The sequence below is a fragment of the Nannobrachium achirus genome (genome assembly GCF_963921795.1).
Source record: "Nannobrachium achirus genome assembly, chromosome: 13".
NCBI lineage: Eukaryota > Metazoa > Chordata > Actinopteri > Myctophiformes > Myctophidae > Nannobrachium > Nannobrachium achirus.
Window position 1 is genome coordinate 46,955,343 of NC_137833.1, and position 25,482 is coordinate 46,980,824.

At 43.3% G+C, this 25,482-nt stretch overlaps 2 protein-coding genes across 2 annotated transcripts; both read right to left on the reverse strand.

The window, feature by feature from the left end:
• vstm4a (V-set and transmembrane domain containing 4a) lies at nucleotides 1–25,174 on the reverse strand (the record flags this gene model as incomplete). The annotated part of the gene is given in 9 exon segments (XM_080740792.1): nucleotides 1–219; nucleotides 2,151–2,218; nucleotides 4,110–4,261; nucleotides 5,697–5,730; nucleotides 6,256–6,363; nucleotides 7,610–7,663; nucleotides 21,775–22,030; nucleotides 22,032–22,264; nucleotides 25,071–25,174. Coding segments are annotated over 9 exon segments (1,173 nt in total). The 5' UTR covers nucleotides 25,120–25,174.
• On the reverse strand, nucleotides 9,347–9,574 carry LOC308296582 (cytochrome c oxidase assembly factor 5-like; the record flags this gene model as incomplete). Its single annotated transcript, XM_080739895.1, has 1 exon — nucleotides 9,347–9,574. One exon carries the CDS (start codon nucleotides 9,572–9,574, stop codon nucleotides 9,347–9,349), a length of 228 nt encoding a protein of 75 aa, XP_080596021.1.
• Nucleotides 25,175–25,482: the final 308 nt, after the last annotated feature.

Below are 25,482 nucleotides of genomic sequence, written 5' to 3' on the forward strand. Positions count from 1 at the left end.
TTACAGCTGCCTCTCCTGGAAGAGGATCTGAGCGTACACCGTGTCCGAGCCGGAGGAGGAGGGTGGGGGGGAGGCGGGGTCGTCGGGCCCGGAGGAGCAGGGGTCAGCGGGGGGATCGGAGGAGGAGGAGGAGGTGGCGGCTGTGGTGGTGGTGGTGGGCCGGGGTCTGACCAGCTCCAGCTCCGCGTAGGTCAGACTGTCCTCTGTCGAGACTCTTGGCTGGAGAAGCGAGGACGGGGAAAGGGGGGAGAGGGAGAGGGAGAGGGAGAGGGAGAGGGAGAGGGAGAGGGGAGAAAGAGAAAAAGAGAGAGAGAGACAAGAGACGAGAGACGAGAAACAACAGAGATGAGAGAGAATACAGCCAGGAGATACGACGAGAGAGAATGACATTGTGTAAGAGCGTAAACATTTCAGATTTTCCTTCGGATAGAAATGTAAATATGGATTGGAATGTTGCGGTTGTGTCTTTTTTGTTAGTCTCCAGCAAAATGAGGATCAGTTTAAGCCAATTTAACCCTGTTTTATACTTTTGGTTATCTGCAAGCTCAGAATGCATTGAAAGCTTGTAGAACTGGTATTTTTGGAAAAATTTTGAAAAAGTATTAAACAGTTTGACAACATAAATCTTTTATTTTTATGCTGGGGCCAACTACAGTACCTATCAATTTTCTGGGTCCTTGACATAAAAGTGTTTAATGAGAACCAGCAGACATAAAACATTCTAGAATTCTAATGCATCAATAGTATTCCTCTCTCTATAATACAAGTAGATGGGTTCTTATGTCGCCGAGTGGTTTTCATTTGCAGAAAGTATGTGTTTACAGCCAGGCCTCGCACGAACATTTGGAACATTCTGTTTAGAAGAAAAAACAGTGTACAATAGAAGCCCTATCCAATATCCTTCAAATCCTCAGAGCTGTGCTAATCCAATCAATATGGTCCCGTGCAAAGACTCCCACTCTAGCCAATCAGAATCAGCCATGTCGAGTTACCGGCCAATTAAATTGATTCATTTCACTTGCAAATGCACTAGAAATATGATTGATTATAAGATGTATTTACACTGTTACTGTAAATATATGAATGAATATAGATACAATAAAGGGTTGTGTTTGAGAAGCAATACACCTTAAGATAATTATCAGTGTCGTAACTGTACAAAGAGACAGCAATAAACTTCTGTTGACAATCAACGACGGTTGTGAGTGCTACTGTAATGAATTCCCCATCGCACGCAACTCCGTAACCCAACTCAAAACATGACGAAAACACAAACTAAAAAGATTCGGCACAGAATCTCACACGGCAAAAATACGCAATGTCAATGTATCCATTTGTAACTCTGAGGCCTCAGACACATTAAAAAGCACCTTGCCTATGCTTTACCTGGGGGGCGACGGGGGGGGGGTAAAGCAGCCAATTCATTCCCTATGGAAGTCACATGGTTTTGAAGAAGCAACTTGCACAGGTAACGTGCTTTTTATGTGTGTCCGAGGCCTGAGAGTGTACATAATCGTCTCTGCCGGGTGGAAACCTCATATGTACATAACCTTTTACTTTTCGGGATTCAAATAAAAAAATAGCTAAATTAGCAGATCCACAAGCTTGATCTGATACTTTTGATGCTTTTGTGTGACGCTGTAGTATGATCAAGTAGCAACTATTGATTGATTGATTGATTGATTGATTGAAGACTTTATTAGAAGTTTGCATAGAAAAAGGTACAGTTTCATGACGGTACAGTTCACTGGTACAAGGTCTACTAAAAGGAGATCCTAGAAAAGACTAAGCTTATTTCCACAGGAAACCATTAAAGTATCTCATATAACATTGAATGACAGACGGATAGAACACAGTACTATACAGTAGATATAGTCAGAAAAAAAGAAAAAGAAAGAATAAACAAAAAAACAGTATATACAAAGAGGGGTCAGGGAAAGGTAGGGCTGGGCTAAGGCATTCATTTATGAAAAAAACACAAAACGTTTGAATATGGAGATAAGAGATTTCTGCCAGGCGTTGTGTGCTTGTAGATCGGCTATTTTAAATATATATTTTTTTAATGATGAATACAAAACGAATGGTTTTGGACAAGGTTTCCACCCGACAACAACGGAATACTGTAATAATAATAATAATATAAATCTTACAGGAACAGATCTCTTGGACTGGTTCTTTAAGCGTCTGGGCTTCCGTGGTCTTGGTGCAGCGATGGGAACTGGAACACAACAAGCACAACGAACAAAGCCTCCTCAGATGAAAGAATACCAGCCAGGAAGAGAACTATCAGAATAAAAGCCTGGTACACTGGAGGCCGAAGCCAAGTCATTGAACTTGACCCTCAATGGGTTGGAATTAGCATAATGTATTCAAGTATTCAGCAATGGCCTTTTTTTCTCCTCCACAGTAGCCATTCTGACACCAAAGAGTGGGGTAAATACAGGTGCTAGCAATGAGACTATAAAGTTGTGTGTGTGCCATCGACATCAAACAAGAGTCAAGGTGCTGCTATTATGCGTGTTGGCTTACTGACTCGGCTACACTCAATGGAACGGAAACTTAATGATTTTCAGCTACAGTGACGTTAAGCACCAGGACATGTGAATTAGGGGAAGGGAGTTGACATCTTTGAAGTGCAACCAAACAAGACTTGGGGGTGTTTCTTGCATGGGTTTTGGCTCCTTTTTCAGGGGGTCAGTGACTTGATTTGCCATCAAATTGGTGGTTGTTTTGCAGGCCCCTGTATTGCAGTACAAGATACCGTATCACTGTATATACGACTGTATCTCACAAACAACGCGTCGCGGTGCAAAACATTTTATTATTATTTTTCTTACATTTTAGACATTTGAAAACTTAGGACATTTAGCATTTCAGTACTTTTACTGTTGGTATATTTCGATGCCATGACATTTGTAAGTTTATTCAAGAACATTTTCAATACCGGGACTTTCACTTATAACAGAGTGTTTCTACTTTGCGGTATTGATACTTTTACTTTAAAAATTGGGAGTACTTTTTCCACCACAGCATTTTCGGCAGCCAGCCAATACAGACAGCAGGACTTCATCCAAATCACTGTCAGGTTTTAATCCACAGATGGATTTCAAGCTCTGCACAAACTCCCTGCCAATCTCTGCTCTATCCACATCACAACCCTCACTAGACATAGTTTCCAATATTAGAACTAAAGTGTAATAATCGTATAAATACAACCGTTATTTTCTCTCTTTTAGCCTCTCCTGGGTGCACTAGAATCTAAACAATGTAAATGGACTTGAACATACAGAGCACAAGGTAAGGGCATTGCGTTTCCCTAATTGACATAACAGGCTAATGGACGATTTAAGCAAAAGTCATATTCCCTCTTGGCTAATATAAAAAAATAAAAATAAAATCCCATTCTGACTGCCAAGGGTCGCTCAATTAAGCACTTAAAGTCCTATTTTATACTTTCAAAGTTTTTTTGAAAAATATTGAATAGCTATAGCTGAGCTTGTACTGTATAACGGTTGCATTTTTAAAATTTAGTTTTTCAATATATTCAATATATATTGTCTCTGTCGGGTGGAAACCTCATATGTCCAAAACTGTTACTTTTCAGGATTCAAATTCAAAAACAGCAAAAGTAGCAGATCGACAATCTCTAAATGCGGTTTCGAGCTTGCAGATCTGCTACTTTTGAGTGAAACTTTAGTTAGGTCAAGTAGTAGGGCATTCATTTGTGTAAAAAACCCACCACAAAAAGCTAGAATAAGGAGATAAAGAGGTTTCTGCTCCGACAGTTCTTTGAAACGTTTCAAACCGGTTAAGCCATAATGCCACATATCTTCACTGTCGGACAGAAACCTCGTATCTCCAAGTTTCAAATGTATACATTTTTTCGCAAAGTAAAGCCCTGCTTCATCACACAAGGCCGTCGCACAAAAGTAGTGAAAACAGCTGATCTACAAGCACGCAACGCCTCGCACCTGTAGATCGGCTGTTTTCACTACTTTGAATCATTTTAAAAATGATAAATACACAACAAACGGTTTTGGACATACAAGGTTTCCACCCGGCAACGACGATATAATGTTCCTACTGTACTTGCTACTTAGACAGGTTACCTTTAGCTGGTATGTGTGGTGGCGGCTCCTCTGGCAGTTGCAGTAACATGGGGGACGATGCCTTCATGTGAGACGTATGTCTGGTGTCTTTCCTGTGTGCCCGGGGAGACGAGCCGGACGAGCTGACAGAGCTCGTCACCGTCTCTCCTGAGCTGAAGAGAAATGAGAGACACCCTTTTATTGACCTCCCCCATGCCTTTATTGAGCTAACAAGGCGGCGATGCCTTGTGAGCTTGTAGATTGGCTATTTCCACTGTTTTGTAACACATTTTGAGAATAAAATATTAAATATGTCGTATTTTGACCATAATACTTTTTTTTTGTCAGTCATTGTCAGTATTGAAAGGGATAGTTTGTTTTTTGTTAGTTTTTGACGCATTACTAAGCCAATAATTTGATGACCAGACCAGCAGTGGTTCCCTATGGAGACACAAAGGAGACTCTTTGTGTCTCCATAGGGAAAAACAAGGAAATATATAACTATTCCTTTAAGTTTTTGCCACCGTGCAACTTTTGTTTACAAGGCCTAAAGGCAGCACAATTAAATTGTTGATCACAATTATTTGTATGACAATGAATTGTCACATAAAAGTTCATAATTGTGACAGCCCTATCTGGTAGTGACATACTGTACTGCAGGGTTCCCCAATAGGCGGCCCGCGGGCCATTTGCGGCCCGCGGGGGGCTACTGTCTGGCCCCCACCAACTCCAGTAATAATGGTGGTATAAGAGCAGCAACAACACTAGTATATCGTCGTTGTTGGGTGGAAACCTCGTATCTCAAAATGTGTACGTTCTTTCACAAAGTAAAGCCCTGCTTCATCATACGAGGCTGTCGCACAAAAGTAGTGAAAACAGCAGATCTACAAGCACACAACGCCTCGCGGTGCGAGGCGTTGTGTGCTTGTAGATCGGCTGTTTTCACTAGTTTAAATCGTTTTTAAAATGATAAATGCAAAACGAACGGTTTTGGACATACAAGATTTTCACCCGACAACGACGATATCTGAACTGGCGCTGGAGTAGCGGGAACACCACCGTCGCCCCCTGCAATGTTGTGGCCCTCGGCTTGGTACCCTAGACATAATTCGGCCCTTGGGGAAAACTAATTGGGGAACCCTGCTGTACTGTGAATGAGTTTCACACAGAGCAAGAGCAGTGGGAAAACTCTGGTGGTGGTGGTGTGGTCAGTCTCGGCTCCACGCTTCTATTCTCAACCAATAAAATATACTGAATAACACTAAGTATAACAGAGCACCCCAATTACCCATTAAACCCCAGCATAATTCGCATTCTGGGGAATATGTTAACTGAAAATAGCAGATCTACAAGCTCTCAGCACAAGGAACCATACATCAGGCTTCAGTGTTTGAATGTCCAGACTGAGACATCTTTAGAAATCGGATTTGAACGGTATTTCAAACCACCTAGGAATGTTGTTCAATTTTGATTCACGAAAATCTGTTTGTTTTTCGTTTTTTTTCTGTTCAGACTTGATCAAAAAAACAATGTGATTCCATTGTGGACAGGCCACAAATCTGATTTGGACAGCCGGTTTGCACATAGCTTTATAAGATAAGGACTTACCTGCTTTCTGGACATTTGACCAGCAGATAACTAGCTGTGGAGAAGACAAGATAAAGATTAGAACTGGACTCATGTTGATCTGAACAGACATGGCCACTGTTGCCAGAAATAAGTAGACAGGTCTATGAAAATATGCCCAACATGAGCACTTTATACCTATACTGTACTGTATACGTTCACATTTCACATTGGCTATTTGAAAATATTTTCAAAAAGCTCTTGAAAAGAAAAAGGGAAGAATATCCAAATAATTACACTTTAAGTCCAAATAGCTACAGTCCAAATAAATACACTTTAAAAACAAGTACAAAAAACCACAAGCCGTAACTACCAACATTTACAAGCAACTCTTACAGAAAAACAAGCCCAAACTCGCTTATAATAAGCTAGCGGACATGGCAACACTGGACATGGCTGGATGTGTGATGGGTTATGCTTTTAGGGCGGATTATACTTCATCACGTGACCTCGATAATAATAAAATAACATGTTTTCAGGTTGGAAATCCGCAGACTGCGGCGCGGTCAGCTCTTCCCGAGTGACGGACGGTGTCTCTCACCTTTGAGCCTGTGTCTGTTATGGAGGTACTGGCCCGTCAGGACCAGGGTGAACAGGAAGATGGACAGGAGGCCGAGGGAGCAGATGAGCACAGCACACAGATACACGTCTGCAAGAGAGACACACACACACAACGCTGTCATGCAGGGACATGCTGGGCCCCTGCATTCAGCCCGGGAAAAAGAGTTGGAGAGGCCCTCTTTGCGCGCTATAGAGAGTGGGCCAATTACATGAGTTATATTTCGTCGTTGTCGGGTGGAAACCTTGTATGTCCAAAACCGTTTGTTTTGTATTTATCATTTTAAAAATGATTTAAACTAGTGAAAACAGCCGATCTACAAGCACACAACGCCTCACATCGCGAGGTGTTGTGTGCTTGTAGATCTGCTGTTTTCACTACTTTTGATGAAGCAGGGCTTTGCTTTGCGAAAAAATGAACAAATTTGAAACTTGGAGATATGAGGTTTCTGCCCGACAGTGACGATTTACTTTGTTGGCCGCCCAGCCCCCAAAATGGAACGAAGGCCGACATTTTATTTACATTTTTTTCCTAATGGCCGGCCTGGACTGGCCGGGAATGAACCGGCCGTTCGGGAGTTGCCCCGCTTTTCCTAATGGCCAGCATGTCCCTGGGTTTAACCCATTTAGGCCTAGAATTATTTTATGCTTTAGCCATTGAAAAATAGCAGATATACAAGCTCACAGCGCGGCACAGAGAGCTTGTACAGTATATCTGCTATTTTAGAAAAATCGTGATTTGAATACATCTTTTTAAAAGCGAACATTTGTAACTCAAATGCTTGCTTCGGGGGGGGGGGGGGGGGGGGTCCCTGGAACAACACATTTTGAGATAGGGGTCTGCGGCAAAATGTAATTGTGGGGGTCCTTGACATGAAAAAGTTTGAGAACCACTGATTTACAAGAAGGATTTAGAAGACATTTATAGAATCGGGTCAAAAATATTCAAAGGCGATTCACGATTTTTCAAAAATATGATGCAACTCGGCCGCCATCATCAGGAAGGGTGTACTCTCCATTCATTGCTGCTGCAAAGAAACGGTTTTATTTTGGAATCTACTTCCAAAAACGCTTTGATCGCAGAGAAACGCTTTTTTGCACGGTGACACTAGGCCAAATTTTTCATTTCTGTATGAAAGTAAACATACTGAACGCCATAACAACATCGTGAATTTCCACAACATGGACATGATCCTGGCTTCCGGGGCTCTTCAAAATAAAGCGCAATGAATGGCGGCACTCAGTAGCCAAATAATTACAAAAAATAATGGCAGTGTTAAGGACCATGAAAATGAGCATAATAGGAGGGTTTTAAAGCAACAGGAATATGACAGTACCTGCAAATAGGCGCCACACTCCTTCACTGCTGCTGTCCTCGAGGGTAAAGTGTACTGGAAGGACAAGTACTCAAAGGGTCAGCACAGGAATACATACAACACCAGGGCTGTCACTATCATGAAGCTTTAGTTGACAATTGATAATTGTGATGTAATTCTGTGGTTTTGACCATTGAAACATTTTTACACTTTGCAAACAAAAACATTTTTTTTCAGACATTTTTTTACCTTGATTGTAACACTTTGAGATTTGTTTCAAATGTAAAGTGCATTATAAATAAAATGTATTATTAGTATTATTACCAGTAAGACACCTAAGGGCAAAATCTGTATTGGCCATCTGTCCTGGCCATATATGGATTCTGTTAGTGTGGTTCTCCTAACAGGGCATCATCTGGGATACAATCCCTTTTATGCCCATATATGGAGATCCCTAACAGAATCCCCTTTAAGCCCATATATGGAGATCCCTGCTCTGAGTATCTGGCATCACTGTGATGTCACCTGTTTATGCCCATATACGGAGATCCCTGCTCTGAGCATCTGACATCACTGTGATGTCACCTGTGATGTCACAGTGATGTGTCAGGGGAACCACAGCGTCAGGCGTTACCCGTCCAAGCAGTGACAGTTCGGATAGTAAACTGCGACCTATGGTCGCAATTATTACTAGAGGTTTGCGACGTCTGCATCGCCTGTTTTATAGTAAGTGAAACTTGACCAATCATGGAAATCCGCGGGAATTTACTGTAGAATTATGTGGGACACATCCGGTAAGAAAACAGCTGAGAACAGATGACATACAAGCTCACGTCACGTCGCAGATGCAAACGTTGTGAGCTTGTAGTGGCATATGCTATGCTACGGGCATAGACAGTCCCTCTCGTGGCTCTTATACCGGTATATGCCTCAATATTATGATGTCACCCTTTGCCCCTCTCTGAGGGGTTCCAGGGAGTCCACAGCTTAATGATTGACGGTTAAGATCAAAAGTAACCCTTTGATGTTTGTAACTGTGTACGGAAATTGCGTATATATGGAACCAAATTGACCCGTGAAGGTCCATTTGGGAGAACGAGGCCTATATATCAAACTGGGCGTCCTTGAAAAGAAACAAATAAATAAAAATCGCAGCAGTGCGAAGTGAGCGGTGCAAAGTCGACACACGTGCATGTGTCTTTGTATAGGCCGTTCTATCTGTGACGTCAATTAAAGGTGATACACCATGAAATTTCACTTTTCCTATTTTAGAACCTTTTTTTGGGGTCCCACTAGCACCTTCTATCCTCACAAAGTCCCATTTCTGACCGTTGTGTCTCTCTCTGGTTTTGGGAAGGCGGAGGTTAAAAGCATCCCACGGGCTGTCCAGATTTGCTGCCGTCGCTGACGTCAGCGACGGCCGTTTTTGAAGAAAATATTTTTTTTTTGGGGGGAGGTGGTACTGCAGCTGAAAATGCTCTGAGAGAGGCTCTCTATTCAGGAGTGGTAATTTAGCCTCAAACCTTTTGAAAAACGTTTTTGGGACATAAACAATATGACATAAATACTTTTTAAATGCATGGCGTATCACCTTTAATGTATGTGTGTGACCACGGATCTCCATACTTGGACATTTTGACTAATATATTTTGGCTATCCAGAGATCCATACCAATACACACAAAGTGAAATGCAGGAGCGGTTTGCACCGCTCAGACATTGAGAATCACTTAGTTGGAACTCCATATATGGGTGCCTATCAATATCCTTTCCTTCCACGGAACCTTGACCTTGCGTCCAGCATGGACCTCTTGCACTCAAAGAAGGTGGTGAGCAGGGCCTTGCAGTGGCCCTCCTTCAAGCACTCACTGGGCAGCTTGCCCTCCTTTAAGACGCAGTCGTGATGACGCAAACATTCCTTCAAATCCTCCCGAATTCCAGCACAAGCTCTTTTATCCTGCTCCTTATCCTCGTAGTGTTTCGGCATCGTGTCTGTTTTATGTCACACTTACACAAACTAGAGAAACCTGACCAATCATGGAAACTGGCCCACTTATAGTCTGGTCAAAGTGTCATGTGAAGCTCATGAATCCATCAATCCTCAAACTTATCGGACATGGCCCTTATATACTGTATGCCTCAATATTATGACATTATCCTTTAAGTTCATATCACGTCGTACTTATTGATGGTGATGATGACGTCACTCTGTGTCTTTCAAGGGTTTTCCCATTGGATGACGTCAGCGCAGACGTCAGATTTCCCTAATTTATAGATAATTATATACAAACAAAATACTGACAATATCGTGGTACTGTACCAATAATCAAAATACAGTTTTGCTACGTCCAAAACAGACCCATATACAGTACTTATTGCTTATATCCTCATCTAAAATCCCACAACGCATCACATCACCATGTGTTGTGGAACTTGTGACTGAGCTTGCAGATTTGATATTTTGGGTATTGTTATTTTTTAAGATATGAAACCTGTTCAACCTTTATAATTACCCTACATACAGTACATGCCCAAAATACAAATATGACTTTGTATATACAGATCATGAATAGAACTTTTTTGTCTCTGTCGGGTGGAAACCTCATTATGTCCAAAACCGTTACTTTTCAGGATTCAAAATTCAAAAGCATCAAAAATAGCAGATCTACAAGCTCGAGCTTGTGGATCTGCAATTTTTGTGTGATCACGTAGGGGGCGTTAATCTAAGAGGGGAAATAAAATAAAGTTAGAATATGGAGATAGGAGGTTTCGGCCCCGACAGCAGCGATTTCAAACAATTTCGTGAAAAGTTGATCTCCATATCGTCCTTGTCGGGTGGAAACCTTGTATGTCCAAAACCGTTTGTTTTGTATTTATCATTTAGAAAAACTAACTAAACTAGTGAAAACAGCCGATCTACGAGCACACAACGCCTCGCACCGCGAGGCGTTGTGTGCTTGTAGATCTGCTGTTTTCACTACTTTTGTGCGACGGCCTTGTATAATGAAGCAGGGCTTTACTTCGCAAAAAAAACATACACATTTGAAACTTGGAGATAGGAGGTTTCGGCCCCGACAACAGCGATTTCAAACAATTTCGTGAAAAAAATATTTGCGATCAGCTCCAATATTTACGATCAGGAGATGATGTCATCATCTATGCGAGCACAGTAATGCTCCTCGCCGAGGACACAGACTGGAACCGCAGGCTGAGTGTATCTTTGTACATGGCTGCTGTCTGAGGGCAGTGACCCAACAACACAGCAGACAGTCACCCTCCGCGGTTTCCTGAAATATCCAAACCAGTACCACTGACATGCAGAGAGAGAGGAAAGCCTACTGCACCATCAGCCAAATGCACCACACGCACGCACGCACGCACGCACGCACGCACACACACACACTAGGGATGGGACGATATGAAAATCTCATCATGTCACAATTGACCAAAAAAAGATTTACGATATTATCGCGATGATCAAAATATCCTCAACATCCATTATCCTGGGGCGGAACATTTGCCAAAAAATAGCAGATCTATCTGCTATTTTTTGGCAAAGAGATGTGGTAGAGTGAAAAAAAAGACGTTATTTCCAGGTCCGTTTTAAGGGTTTTAGGTTTAAATGGTACCGGATATGCAGCTCGGTAACTGAAAGGTGAATTGATCCCAGTGCGTGACGGAGGATAATTCCACAAATAAATGTAAATCTCCACAATACGATTATTGTGAGGGATTTTCAACACGATAAACTATAATAACAATTATCGTCACATCCCTAACACACACACACACACACACACACACACACACACACACACACACACACACACACACACACACACACACACACACACACACATTTTTTGCAAGTTGCATTTTGTCGGTCACTTCATAATTGTTACACGACATTTGAATGCGAATAGAATGAATAGGAATATTTGTCAGAATGCCATGCGTGTGCTAAAGAGGGACCATTGAGCACTGTGTGTGTATGTGTATACGCATCAATAGCAGTGAGATGAACAGAGCCTCCTCTATGCGTGCGTGACCCAAAATGAGTTGATTTCTTTTAACTGTTTCAACCTGGCATCCATATTTTTGGTATTTTCCTGAATCCTTTTGGATTTCCCAAAATATATCTAATCCAAAACTGTTACTTTTCAGGATTTAAATTCAAGAAGTATCAAAAGTAGCTGATCGATTGTGGATCTGCTACTTTTTGCGACCGTCAGGTCGCAGTTACTATCAAAACCTCCACCGGCTGTCAGTCAGTCTGTCTGTCCGTCCGTTCACTACTTTTGTGCGACCGCCTTGTATGATGAAGCAGGGCATACACATTTGAAACTTAGAGAAACAAGGTTTCTGCCCGACATTGACGATATGTGTGACCTTGAAGCACCTGCTCAAGTCTTCATCAGATCAAAGGCTCTGTTTGATGTTAACGTTGGCTCTGAAGCCTGTCAGACAGCAGTTATGCTATATCGTTGTTGTCGGGTGGAAACCTTGTATGTCCAAAACCTTCCTTTTTTTTTTGTTATTATTTTAAAAACGATAAGAAAGCACACAATGTCTCGCATCGCGAGTGCTTGCAGATCTGCCATTTTTACTACTTTTGTGCAACACTTTTGTATGATGAAGCAGGGCTTTAATTGACCAAAAAAACATGCACGTTTGAAACTTGGAGATACAAGATTTTCAGTGACCATATAATAATCGTTGCCGTCGGGAGAAATGTACTAAAAAAGAGACCGTGTTCCTAAAAGGGTCCTATGTAGTTGGACTTAACCACTTTCACTTTCAAAACATAAGAGAATTTGCAGGCCTACTGTGCGAAACCAGTGGACCACCTTGCAGATCAGGGGTCTTCAACAGGGGGTCAAAATCCTTGTGATAGGATAATCTTTTTAAATGAACAACTTGAATCCTCGCATCCCTATTCCGAGGAGAACTTTAGCCAAAAATAGCAGATCTACACACGAGGCGTTGAGAGCTTGTAGATCGGCTATTTTAGGCAAATAGGTTTGGTGTAGAGGTAAAAAAGTACGTAAGTAAGTAAGTTTACCAAATATCAACTATTTAATTGTGTTAAATGTCTGAAAATACACAACATGAATCCAAAATAGACTGATGACATGAATCTGTCTATGAAATCGATGAAAATCTTCATCACGCAATATGTAGTGGGGGTCCCTGCTTCATCTCTCTCTCTCAGCTAAGGGGTCCTTGGCCTGAAAACGTTGAAGATCCCTGTTGTAGATCATCTGTTTTCAGTGCTACTGCGCGAACAGCGCGACACTCTTGTGCGGTGAAGTACAGCATTAAAGAAAGAAAAGAAAAAACATGAAATGTTATGGAGATAGAAGGATTCCGTCCAACAGCGATGATATACTGTATTCTACAGATGTTCTGTCAGACAGCAGATATATAATATTATTTATGGTACAGATGTGCCTGTGCTGCCAGGTGCTTAGCAAACGGAGCAGGGCAGGCACGTGCACACATAGACATCAAAGGGGGCTTGAGCCCCTGCCCTTATATCTGTCTGTAAAAAGTGCCATCTCTAGACCATGAATGCTGTTTTTACTATGGTGAAAGAAATGCAAATGCCCTCTTTCCATGCCATACCTGAAGGCAGCATTAGTCCAAACTCTCATGAACTTGAATGCAGCATCTTATGTTGAAAGAATTGCCCTCTCTGTGTAGAAATCCACCATGAAATGTCAGCCCCAGCCTCTCTAACATTCTCTGCATGCCCCTGAATGAAATCACATGTATGTACAATACAGCAACGATCATCCCCTTTTTAAGAATGAATTATTAGGCACAATGGTCTTTTAACCCCCGGATCCAGCTGTCTTTATTTAGACAACATAACCCCCCTCTGTAAAAAAAAAAAGAAAAAAAAAAAAAAACATTCTCTTGGCAGGAATACATAAAACTAACTCTGAAGCAGTGGTCTCTAAGGAGGCCGGCTCCATCCTTTGCTCTTCTGAGATCTGATGTAAGAGAGGGGCTGACGTCAGATCTTTTTAAAGAGAGCTGTGCGTGTGCATGCGCTCCGTGGCCTGCTTTTAGAAACGCGCGGCTAAGCAGCCTGCATTTGGCTCTGGAGTGAGAGTTGGTCGGATGTCGGTCATCTGAGACGGACGAGTGGGTGAGGGCGGGTTGACTCCCCCTCCTCCCTACGATGTCGAGTGGGGGAAGGCAACTACATAAGTACATAAGTACGTTTACTAAAGTACTCTACTTGATTTTTATCTTGAGTTGCATCGTCTCGTTTTCGAGAGGGTGTACTACAGTGTTCCACTTCCACTCCACAGCAGGCACGTGCACACATAGACGTCAAAGGGGGCTTGAGCCCCTGCCCTTTTATCCATTTGTAAAAAAGTGCCCTCTCCAGACCATGAATGCAGTTTTTACTATCATTCCATGCCAATTGCCTTGTCCAAACTCTCCTGAACCTGAATGCAGCATCTTATGTTGAAAGAATTGCCCTGTCTGTGTAAAAATCAAATCATCAAAATAGCCGACCTCCGAGCTCACAACGCGTCGCAGCGCGACGCGTTGTGAGCTTGGAGGTCTGCTATTTTCGATATTTTCACCAAAAGGCCCTTTTAGAAATGTCAGCCCCTGCCTCTCTAACATTCTCTGCATGTTCCTGCTCCACAGCATCTCTGAGGCAAATATTGTATATTTTTGAATTCACTACAATTATTTGACTTCTTTAGTTGCTAGCTACTTTGCTCATTTGGATTATTATAACATGCATTAACCAAGCCTTACTTTATGCTCTGTGAGCTTGCGCGTTGTGAGCTTGTAGATCAGGCCTTTTACTTGTAACAGAGGACTTTTTAAAGTTATACCATGTAACTTTTTTTATAAAACAAATCTTAAAATTGTCCTAACTGTTAAATCGCTAAAGTTTTAGAACACCCACTCCGTTATTTTCAGCTTCTGAAGCCTTCTCTTTATATGTTTTCTTCTTAGCAATGACAGGGGTGGGATTTCCCGGCAAAATGACGTAATCTGCATCATCTGTATACGTTGTGTATACGTTGGCCAATCACTTCGCAGATCATACACACATGATACACTACCGGCCAATAACCGACTCTTCAGGAAGTAGCTTCCCTCAGCAACCAGTGTTTACGATGGTGAAGGATTCTTAACCTCTTATTCCCCAAATCCTGCTCAGAAAATTACGTTCTACCACTCCATGGATTCGTATCGGTTGCGGTGGTTTGCGGCGCCGCTCCGGTGGTCCGCGGCGGTGGTCCGCGGTGACTCCGGGCGAAAAAACGGGCGAAAAACAGACGAAAAAAGCAATACCGCGACTGACCACTAGTTTAGCAACTTACACAGTATAGCTTTAAGTTGTGGTTGTAATTTCAAAATCAAGAAAGGTCTGAGACGAGCGAGTGGGTGAGAGCGGATTGTCTTTACTCTCTCTTGACGAACAGAGAGTGGGCTTTCTCATCTCTTGATGTCCCACTCGCTCTCGCTGGGAGAGTGGGCCTTCTCAGCGGGCCTTCAGCCTTTGTTGTGGGGTTCCCACCAGACAGAGGGGTTCCAGGCCGGATTTACATTTACTGACTTTGTTTCCCCCCCCCCCCCCCCCCCCCTCTTTTGTTTGCCCTCGTCTGCTGAGCTCTGGGTGTTTGTGTTCCTGTGGTCCACGCATGTCGGAGATGCCTGAGGTCGTGTGGCTTTTTAGTAAAGCGGGACGTTGCCCTGCGTGCAGGGCAGGGCGTTGTCATATAGCTTTTTGACTTGAGCCCATTTGGTTCTGTGGAAATACATCCAGTCAAATGAAGAAGAGGAAAAAAAAGCCCTGTTACAGGCAGTGGCGTCAGTTCAGACAAAGCTAGGGTATGGCAAAGATGGGAGTCCTCATGGAAAACAAGCATTACATTTTGTATAACACGGTTCTATTGTGAAAAGAGCCAATACACGCTCACAACGCCTCGCATCGTCTCTTTTCACAATGTCTGAAAAAAAGAGTTTTTTTTCAGTTTTTTACTCGGGTTTCTACGGTTTCTTGGGCTGGATGGCAGCCTGGAACAGTTGTTCAAGTGCAGCTAAACTTGGAATGTTAGTAAACGTGCCACAATTAACAATAATGCATTGCACCTGTGCAGCTGACCTGCGGAACCTGGGAATATACCATCTTGTCAAGATGGGGAGAATAAAAGTGTGGAGAATATAATTATAATATCTTGTTAAAGTGACCTTTTTGTTAAATTTTGCATTTGCAGTTATTTTACTGTAATTTAACAACATAATAACCAGCACAGATAGACAAAGAGATTCATGGATTTATATTTAAAAGTAACTTTTATTTTCCCCCTGGACCCAGGGTATGGCAGCTGCATACCCCTGCCACCCAATTGACACCCCTGGTTACAGGCAGGGTTCAATGTGTAAAAAGACAATAGTGGGGAATTTTACAATTTAAACCAGGGGTAGGCAACCAAACCTTAGGCACGGGTGCCAACATTGGCACAGGGGAGAGGGTGATCACTGGCACACCGGCGGCATAAGTGTGAGAGAAAGGGAGAAAAATGCACTCAACTCAAATAGGTCCTGCACATAATTATGCATTAACATTCAAACTCTGAACTCTGACTGGGGGAGGGGTCCTGGGAGATAGGTGGGTTATTGATCATTACAATGTCCTGACAGAACATAATTATTTCGAGAAAAGAAGGGAAAAAAGTTGTATTATGGAAAATCTAAATCTGATATTTTATTTTGATGTGATGCCAAGTATAAGTGTAATGTTGACATGGAAAACTGACTACAATTAAGTGTCAAAAAAGGATTTAAACCCTTTATACTTTGTTGACCGGAGCTCCTTGTGTGTCTTGTGAGCTTGTTCATCGGCTATTTTTGCCAAATGTTTGCAAAGAAGAGGGACTCTAATGCCACCATTATGCTCTGACAGGAGACAGTTTGACGTCCAGTAAACATTTGTGACTGCGGTGGCCTTTTTGGGAACCGCAACAGTCGACACCCAAAGAAAAACGGAGGAACTTCTGGTGCCTATTCCCAGAAAAAACATTTGTCCTGGCATTCGCCGTGCATTTCCTAGGAATCCCCTCACTGAGCAGCACACATAGGCGTCCGCAGCACACACACACAGAATATTACACGCTTGTACGTTTGCTGTCTACGTCTCGCAATGGAAACACTGATTGAAACAACCAGGGACGTGCTGGCCATTGGGAAAAGCGGGACAACACCCGAACAGCCGGTTCATTCCCGGCCGGCCATTAGGAAAAAAAATTAAATAAAATGTCGGCCTTCGTTCCATTTTGGGGGCTGGGCGGCCAACAAAGTAAATCGTCACTGTCGGGCAGAAACCTTGTATCTCCAAGTTTCAAATGTATACATTTTTTCGCAAAGCAAAGCCCTGCTTCATCATATAAGGCCGTTGCACAAAAGTAGTGAAAACAGCAGATCTACAAGCACACAACGCCTCGCGGTGCGAGGCGTTGTGTGCTTGTAGATCGGCTGTTTTCACTAGTTTAAATCATTTTTAAAATGATTAATACAAAACAAACGGTTTTGGACATACAAGGTTTCCACCAGACAGCGACGAAATATAACTCATGTACGGTAATTGGCCCACTGGCTTGTCACTTGTCATGATCTGAAATGGCAAATCTTTGAGTAGCAGCAGCGCTATAGAGAGAGATCTCTCTCTATAGCGCGCAATGAGAGTCCTCTCCAACTCTTTTTCCCGGGCTGAATCAGGGGCCCAGCACGTCTCTGGAAACAACAGAAGTGGTTTAGCAGACGGACAGACCAAAACGCTGACAGAAACACGCAGCGCGCGGGGGCACAGTGTTCCCCTCGCGCTTTCCCCAACCTGGTCGGTTTTTCTGCTTGCGAGCAGAGGGTCTGTCTGTGTCTGAGTCTGACCCCAATCCTCTGGTATTTCCATCTCAAAACAATGAGCTCACACAGCCAAACCACACTCCACAATATCACCCTGTGTGCGAGCAGCGAGGAAGAAGGTGCACTGGGTGCTGAGCTAGCTCCGCTCAGAAAACTCCGAAGTGCATGACATCAGCACGCTTAGCTTTGTTTTTATGCGACCCTCAGGATAAAAGATTTACTTGTGAATTAAATTGCACTGGAACTTATTTGGTTCGTTCCCCCGGTTTCAGCAGGGAACCAACGGCAGCACAACAACACAACCGTTACTCTGGTGGCTAGGAGATTTACGGCAAATACTTAGTAATGTAATTTTCCCCTCGAACACTGCTTTTCTACGTTCCTGTGTTATGTGGTCGGCGAGGTTGATTAACATCATGTTTTTGGAGTAGGCGGTAGAGGTCTCAAGGCTGCATTGCCACCAGATTCTATCAAAGAAGAAGCTTTACGTGTGTTCAGTTAGTTTAGCTCTATGTTTCTGCTTTTGATATTCTGGCTGATAATTGCTTTTTATGGCCATTGGGGAATATGTTTGTTTTGTCCCTACTTTTGGTCAGAATGAATTAAATACATGCCTTACCTTTCGGGAAATGTTTTTAACATGTATTGTTTGATAACGACACAACTTAACAATTTAATCAAAAATGTACAGTATGTTAACCACATTTATCCTGGAGTCCATATATATTTTGGGCAAATTTGTCAAGTTGGTCAAAACCTTAGAAAAGATAATTGTATACAGAAATAACTGGCAATTATGCACACCTGATTAAAGCTTAGCGATGGGTGCGTAGGCATGGGTCAACATAATTTCAAACATGCACAAAATGTACATAGATAGGACCCGCACACCATCTTCAACTTGCCAAAAAAACTATTTTTATTTATTAGGAATGCAACGTTTCAGTCAAAGACCTTCTTCAGGCCTGAAGAAGGTCTTCGACCGAAGTGTTGCATTCCTAATAAATAAAAAGATGGTTCTACAGACAGGGATTTCCATGTATGGGCATAAAGGGATGTCAGATGTCATAGACATCATAGGACTTTCACATAACGAATAACTGAGTAAGAATGTTTGGGCTCTCACAGCATATCTCCATATACAGTACATGGATCTCCATATATTGGTACTAGGGGTCTCCATACAGTATATGGGTAACTGGTCCGATATACATCACCGGCCAGATGGCCAAGAATTGGCGCGACCTCAAGGTCGCATGTCGCCCTGAGGCGTCTAGTACTACCCTTTACGTAAAAACATACAAAGAAGTTACGTACAAGTTGCTACAAATGTTTTCAAAAATAGCGGGTCTACAAGCTCACAAAGCGCCACAATACAATGCGTTGTGAGCTTGTTGATATTTCCTCTATTCGTAGTATGACAAAGTATTTGGGGCTTAACCCATTTAGGCCTAGAATTATTGAACGCGTTAACTATTGAAAAATAGCAGATATACAAGTTCACAGCGCGGTACCAAGTGCCGCGCTGCGAGCTTGTAGATCTGCTATTTTTTGAAAAAGTCGTGAAAATGTGTGCAAATCTTTGAAAATATGTATTTTTTAAAGCAAACGTTTGTAACTCAAATTTTGCTTCTGGGGGGGTCCTTGGAACTAAATATTTTGAGATGGGGGTCCGTGGACAAATTCATATCATTTTGGGGGTCCTTCACATGAAAATCATTGACATAGTAGTCTCTCAAGAACAGACTAACTGAGCGAAAAGGACCTTTTCTTTGACGATGGCTGGCCAGATTGCTGACATAGAAACATAGGTTTTTTCCAAAAAACCTTAGAAGGATTCAAAAGACACTTATAGAATCGGGTCAAAATTCAAATTTTCACAATCTTTCAAAAATAGCAGATCTACAAGCTCGCAGCGCGGCACTCGGTGCCGCGCTGTGAGCTTGTATATCTGCTATTTTTTAATAGTTAAAGCATAAAATAATAATACACAATAATGAGTACCCAAGTGGTTAAATAAATCAAAACAAGTGACGCTATCTATCACCTGACAAAAGCCTACAAACAGAAAGAGGTATGTGACTGCTGGATGTTGGGTAGTGTGTACAGGAAACAGCTGGGTGGGTGACCCCGTGACCCCAGTCTCCAACACTCAACTATCAGCAGTGCAAACCAATGGCAAGAAATGTATGCTAATTCCCAAGGACGTTCCCCCACCCCAATCGCTGTGATTGAGACCAAAGATATTCAAATACTAAAGGATACGCCATCCCCGTTGGAGCCACTGGAGGCGAAATGTGCCACAAATCCTACAAGTCAGTGGTTCTCAACCTGTGGGTCGGGACCCCCTTGGGGTCCCCACATTTTTTTGGGGCGTCCCCATATGATTGCGACCGTCAGGGAGCAGTTTACTATGAAAACCTCCACCGGCCGTCCGTCCGTCGGTCGGTCACACGTCACACGTCACACCTTTGCCCTGCTCATATCTCCGCATCAGTATATAGGGCTTGTTTGTTTATTGTATGACATCACGCCACATCATCAGCTGTGGACTCTGTGATGTCATCGTATCGCATCAGTATATAGGGCTTGTTTGTTTATTGTATGACATCACGCCACATCATCAGCTGTGGACTCTGTGATGTCATCGTATCTCCATATATGGCCATCTCCGTATATGGAGATATAAGTCGTCCATGCCCAAGTATGGGCTGGTGAGGTCAGACTTTGTGTGATGCGTAGGTTACCTCCATATATGGAGATTCAACATTCCAGGCAATGCTCTCTTCCCTGGTGAGAATTGCCCCTTTATATAGGGCTTGTTTGTGTATTGTATGACATCACGCCACATCATCAGCTGTGGACTCTGTGATGTCATCGTATCTCCATATATGGCCATCTCCGTATATGGAGATATAAGTCGTCCATGCCCAAGTATGGGCTGGTGAGGTCAGTCTTTGTGTGATGCGTAGGTTATCTCCATATATGGAGATTCAACATTCCAGGTGTAACTATGGCTACCCGTATGACGTGAGAGGTGGAGGTTGTGATATTTGTGGAGATAAGCGACCAACGGTCGCTTATCTCCCGATTAGGGAGTCTTACTGGTTAACTTAATGCGCAACATTGTTTTCTCTCTCAACAGTAAACAAAACAACATACAGTTGAAGTGTATAGAGGGTATATGCACATTTCTAAGGTGACAATTTAAGGACTTTTTAATACCTCTAAAATGTTAAACATTGGCAAAATTGTCAAATATTAGAGGCAGAAATTGTGAAAATAGCCGATCTACATGCTCATTGCGAGGCGTTGTGAACATGTACTGTAGATCGGCTATTTTCACGCAATGAGGGCCTCTACAACTCTTTTTCCCGGGCTGAATCAGGGGCCCAGCATGTCCCTGCCTGCTCACCTAGCGACTCCGTTGGCCTCGTCTCATGAGCCTCAATGGCCTCGATGTCGGCGAACCAGCCTTGTTCTCATATCTCACATGATTTAAAAAACCATGCATTTGTTGTAAAACCTTGCAAATAACATTGTTGTCGTGCAGAAACCTCTTATCTCCATATCTTATCTTTTGTGTATTTTCGTAAATTAACACCTTACTCGATCATACTACAGACAGAGGCACACTAAAGCATCAAAACGTTCTGAGCTTGTAGATCTGCTTCTTTTGCAATTTTTTTATTTGAATTCTGAAAAGTAAACGTTTTTGGACATATGAGGTTTCCACCCGACAGAGACGATATGCAGGATATAGCGTGTGAACCAGAAACCAGAGTGCTCACCAAAACATTTCCTTGGGAAAACAGCTCTGCTTGCGCAAGTAATAGAAAGATGGAATTCTTTCTGGGACATTGCAAGTGTGGTTGCAGTGACGCGAGTCGCGAGGACTCGCTGGGAAGTGAATTCCGTCTTACCATTTGTGATGTCACTCCCGTCTAATGGGACATGATATTTCAGCCTTACAACCCGGATAACATCACTCAAAAGGTTTACAAAACAAACACAGGTTCACTTTGCTGGCAAAGGAAAATCTCTATAGCAGTGGTTCTCAAAGTGGATTCCAGGGACTCTGTGGGTTCCTTTAGAGGGAGTCTAAATTGACCCATACAAGTCTTTAACTCTAACAGTGTACAAATGGAACCAAATGAACCCTGAAGGGTCCATTTGGTTCCATTTGTACACTGTCAGAGTTAAGGGGAGACCTTGAAATTTGGCATTTTGAGAAACACTGGCCTATAGCAACACCACACTGAATAGCTGAAACCCCCATGGTTTTACCTGTGAGGTGTGTGGCGCCGGTACCGTTGGACGCCGCCTTCCAGGTGTTGCGGTGCCGGCGGATCTCCTGGACCCTGCAGGTGTACCAGCCCTGGTCCCTCAGGCTGACGTTGGCGATCAGCAGCCGGTACACCTCGCCCTCGCTGTCCTCGAACAGGCGGAACTTGTTGGGCTGCTGCGGGAAGTGGCGCGTGTAGTTCCCGTAGAACTTCATCTTCTTCATCCCCATCTTGACGATGAGCAGCTCCGAGGGACGGAGGGATGGCGGTGCCACCGAGGGGGGGCGAGGAGGAGGAGGGGGGGGGAGGAGGGGAGGGAGGAGGCGGCGAGAGCGTGGGAGCCGACGGAGGAGCGAAGAACCAGCGCAGGACCAGGAAGCTGCTGCTCCTCTTCCTCTGCGACACCAGGCATGACAGCGTGACGTTGTCACTGGCCGGCGCCGACACGAGGGGGCCGGGGGTGACCGTCACATTCAGGGCATCGCATATCTCTGTTTGACGAAAGTACACACACACACACACACACACACACACACACACACACACACACGCACACACACACACACACACACACACACACACACACACACACACACACACACACACACACACACACACACATATATCATGTATGTCAGTGTTTCTCAACCTTTTCTGGCCGCGACCCCTAAAATAATCATAGTTGAACTGGGGACCCAGCCCCACCCTGATGAGCACTTGGAATTGTAAGAGTTGAGACATTACATTTTGTATAACACGGTTCTATTGTGGAAATAGCCAATCTACATGCTCACAACGCCTCGCAAATATAGATCTGCTATTTTCACAATTTCTGCCTCTAATATTTGATAATTTGGCCTATGTTTAATTTGTCATTTTAGAGGTATTAAAAAGTCCTTAAATTGTCACGTTATAGAATTGTGCAGATACTATCTATACACTTAAACTTTATGTTGGTTTGTTTACTGTTGAGTGAGAAAACACAATGTTACACATTAGGTTAATGATCCGGGGACACCCTTGGGTTTGATAACCACTGATCTATGTCAAGTCTTGCAGAGCATCTTCTGTTTAAGGAAGCTATCCACATTGCAGGTGGATAAGACGTCATTGATGATTTTGTTCTACAAGGCTTTCATAGAGTCTGTTATTTCCTTTCCTGTCATTTGTTGGTATGGAAAACTTGCCTTACCGGGGTGGTGAAGAGGGCTAGCACGATTGTGGGGGCAAAATTCAGCTGTCTGAGTCATATATATGACAAGCAGGTGCTGAAGAAAAGCGTCATCTATTAGCGCAGACAGCTCTCATCCCCTAAATCCTGTATATGAATTCTTGCCTTGCCTCCAACGGTTAGTGGCCCCTGCAACTAAAAGCAATGGTACAAATGGTACAAATTCTCATTTACACCTGCTTCCATTCGTGCCATAAATTAAAGGCAGGAGGAGGTGGCCTGCTGTCCATAATTATGGAGGTGGGAGGATGGTTGTTGGTACACTATACTGGTCTTTTCTATTAACTGGATACTGTGACCATGTCTATGTCTTGTCTATGTTCTTGTTTATGTATGTTTACTGTGTTTTAGAATTTTATCATCTGCTGTAACATAAATTGCCCAGTTTGGGGCACGCTAACAAAACCTGGACCTTGACGACCTTTAGTGATGATTTTACTATGCTATTCTTCTGAGTTAAATTCACAGGATTTACAAGAACACATACGTGACACCTAATTAGGGTTGACCTTTGACCCTTTGTTTAGGATTTAGGTTAATCATCTCTTCAGGGCAGCCCACCCAGTTTCATGAAAATCCGCCCTCCTCAAGTTATCTTGCAAACAAGCAAAAAAGAAACAAACACATACAGTACTCAAATACACAAACAACAAACTAACAGACAGGACCAATTACAATAGCATCAGCATGCCACCCACTGCTTTGGGCAGGATAACAAAAACGAAAACATTTCCTATCTTCTACTTCTGCATGATAAAATAGTGTATATTCAGTGTGTTGGCCAATTAAAAAGAAAATGCATTATGTGCAAGACATTATTTCAAATCATAGCATTTAGACAGTGGATTCGGATTCGCCAGAGTTGCATTTTGGAGTCTTTTGGAGCTCTAATGAAATGCACATCTAGCTCTATACTGTGGTAGCTCCGTAGATTTTTGTGAAATCACCAGCTTGGAATGTATCCTGTAATCAACTAGAAAGCCAAATAAGTCAAGATCGAGTTCGTTTGGTCCAATGTTTCCAATCAGCTACGATAATACAGTAACCGTGGCGTGTTCACTTGTACTTGCAAGGTGGGGGGGAAAGACAGCTGTTTAGAGGTACTAGTGTGTTTAATCTGTTTTCTAGCCAGCTGGGCTCGGGGCTCCTCCACGGAGACAGCAAGTCTGGGAGCAATGCGGCTGAAAGAGGCTCCACAGGTGGGAGACATTTATCTCCAGCACCGTACCAACTGGAACAGGCCAGGAGAAGAAACACGACAAGATAACAGGGACCATCTGGGATGGATCCCCCCCCCCCCCCGGCCAGGCGGGCCAGGCGGCGGCACCGCCTTCTTGGCTCTTGTTTGTGTTCATTGGTTGAGTCCCCCTCGGGGTTTGTCCCATGCAATTTCGTGTGACATGATGTATCCGCGCCAAAGCGACGGGGGACTCAAACCCGTGTCCCTGTGGTGTGGAGCGGTAAACTATATATACGGGTGTCTTGTCTCGCCGTTTCTCAACGTCTGGTATGGGGCCCGCCAAGGGGTCGAAATGGAGCCTCCTCGTGGGGTCTGTAACTCTGACCTGTGAGGGTTTATGTGGACCGCCGGGTGGTCCCCGGGCCTGATGTTGAGAACCAGCAGCGGTCTATCATTTGATGGAGAGACAGCTGCTGCAGGGGCAGGTCTCGTGCAGCAGGTAGGTACGGCTGAAGAGAGCGTACAGTGCAATAATGCATACCTATACGTACAGAAATCATCTGCATTCTCATGGAGGATTTGATTGCATCAACTGTACACTGTGTCCAACAAACTAAAGCAGCAGTAGAGAATTACCCTCATGCAGAAAGTCCCGGCTGTTTTATTTATTTATTTGTGTACACGTACAGTGATGAAGTAATAATTTTGGTGTTCTTTCACTTCTTTAACTTTGTTTCTTTCTTTGCAGTTTGCACCCCCCCCCCCCTCACTTCTTCACCCCTACTTCTTGCATTGTTAACCCTAACCCTAACCCTAACCCTAACCCTAACCCTAACCCTAACCCTAACCCTAACCGTGCAAGTGATAATAAACAAGGTGGACTTACCGGTGAACAGAGCTTTAGTCAGGACTAGGATCACTATAGAGAAATACATTTTCTTCAGTCAGCGAATCCATAAACACATCCACAACAGCACTTGCACAGGCAGCTACATCCAAACACACAGACATGCACAAAGACAAACAGCCACCACCATTAACTCGGCTGCTCTCTCTCTCTCTCTTTCTTCTCTTTCTGTGTAATACGAAACAGTAAATGCTCTGTTCCCACTTAGAAAACTCCCACTCCACTCTCCCTCTCCCACTACTCTCTCTATCTCTCTCTCTCTCTCTCTCTCTCTCTCTCTCTCTCTCTCTCTCTCTCTCTCTCTCTCTCTCTCTCTCTCTCTCTCTCTCTCTCTCTCTCTCTCTCTCTCTCTCTCTCTCTCTCTCTCTCTCTCTCTCTCTCTCTCTCTCTC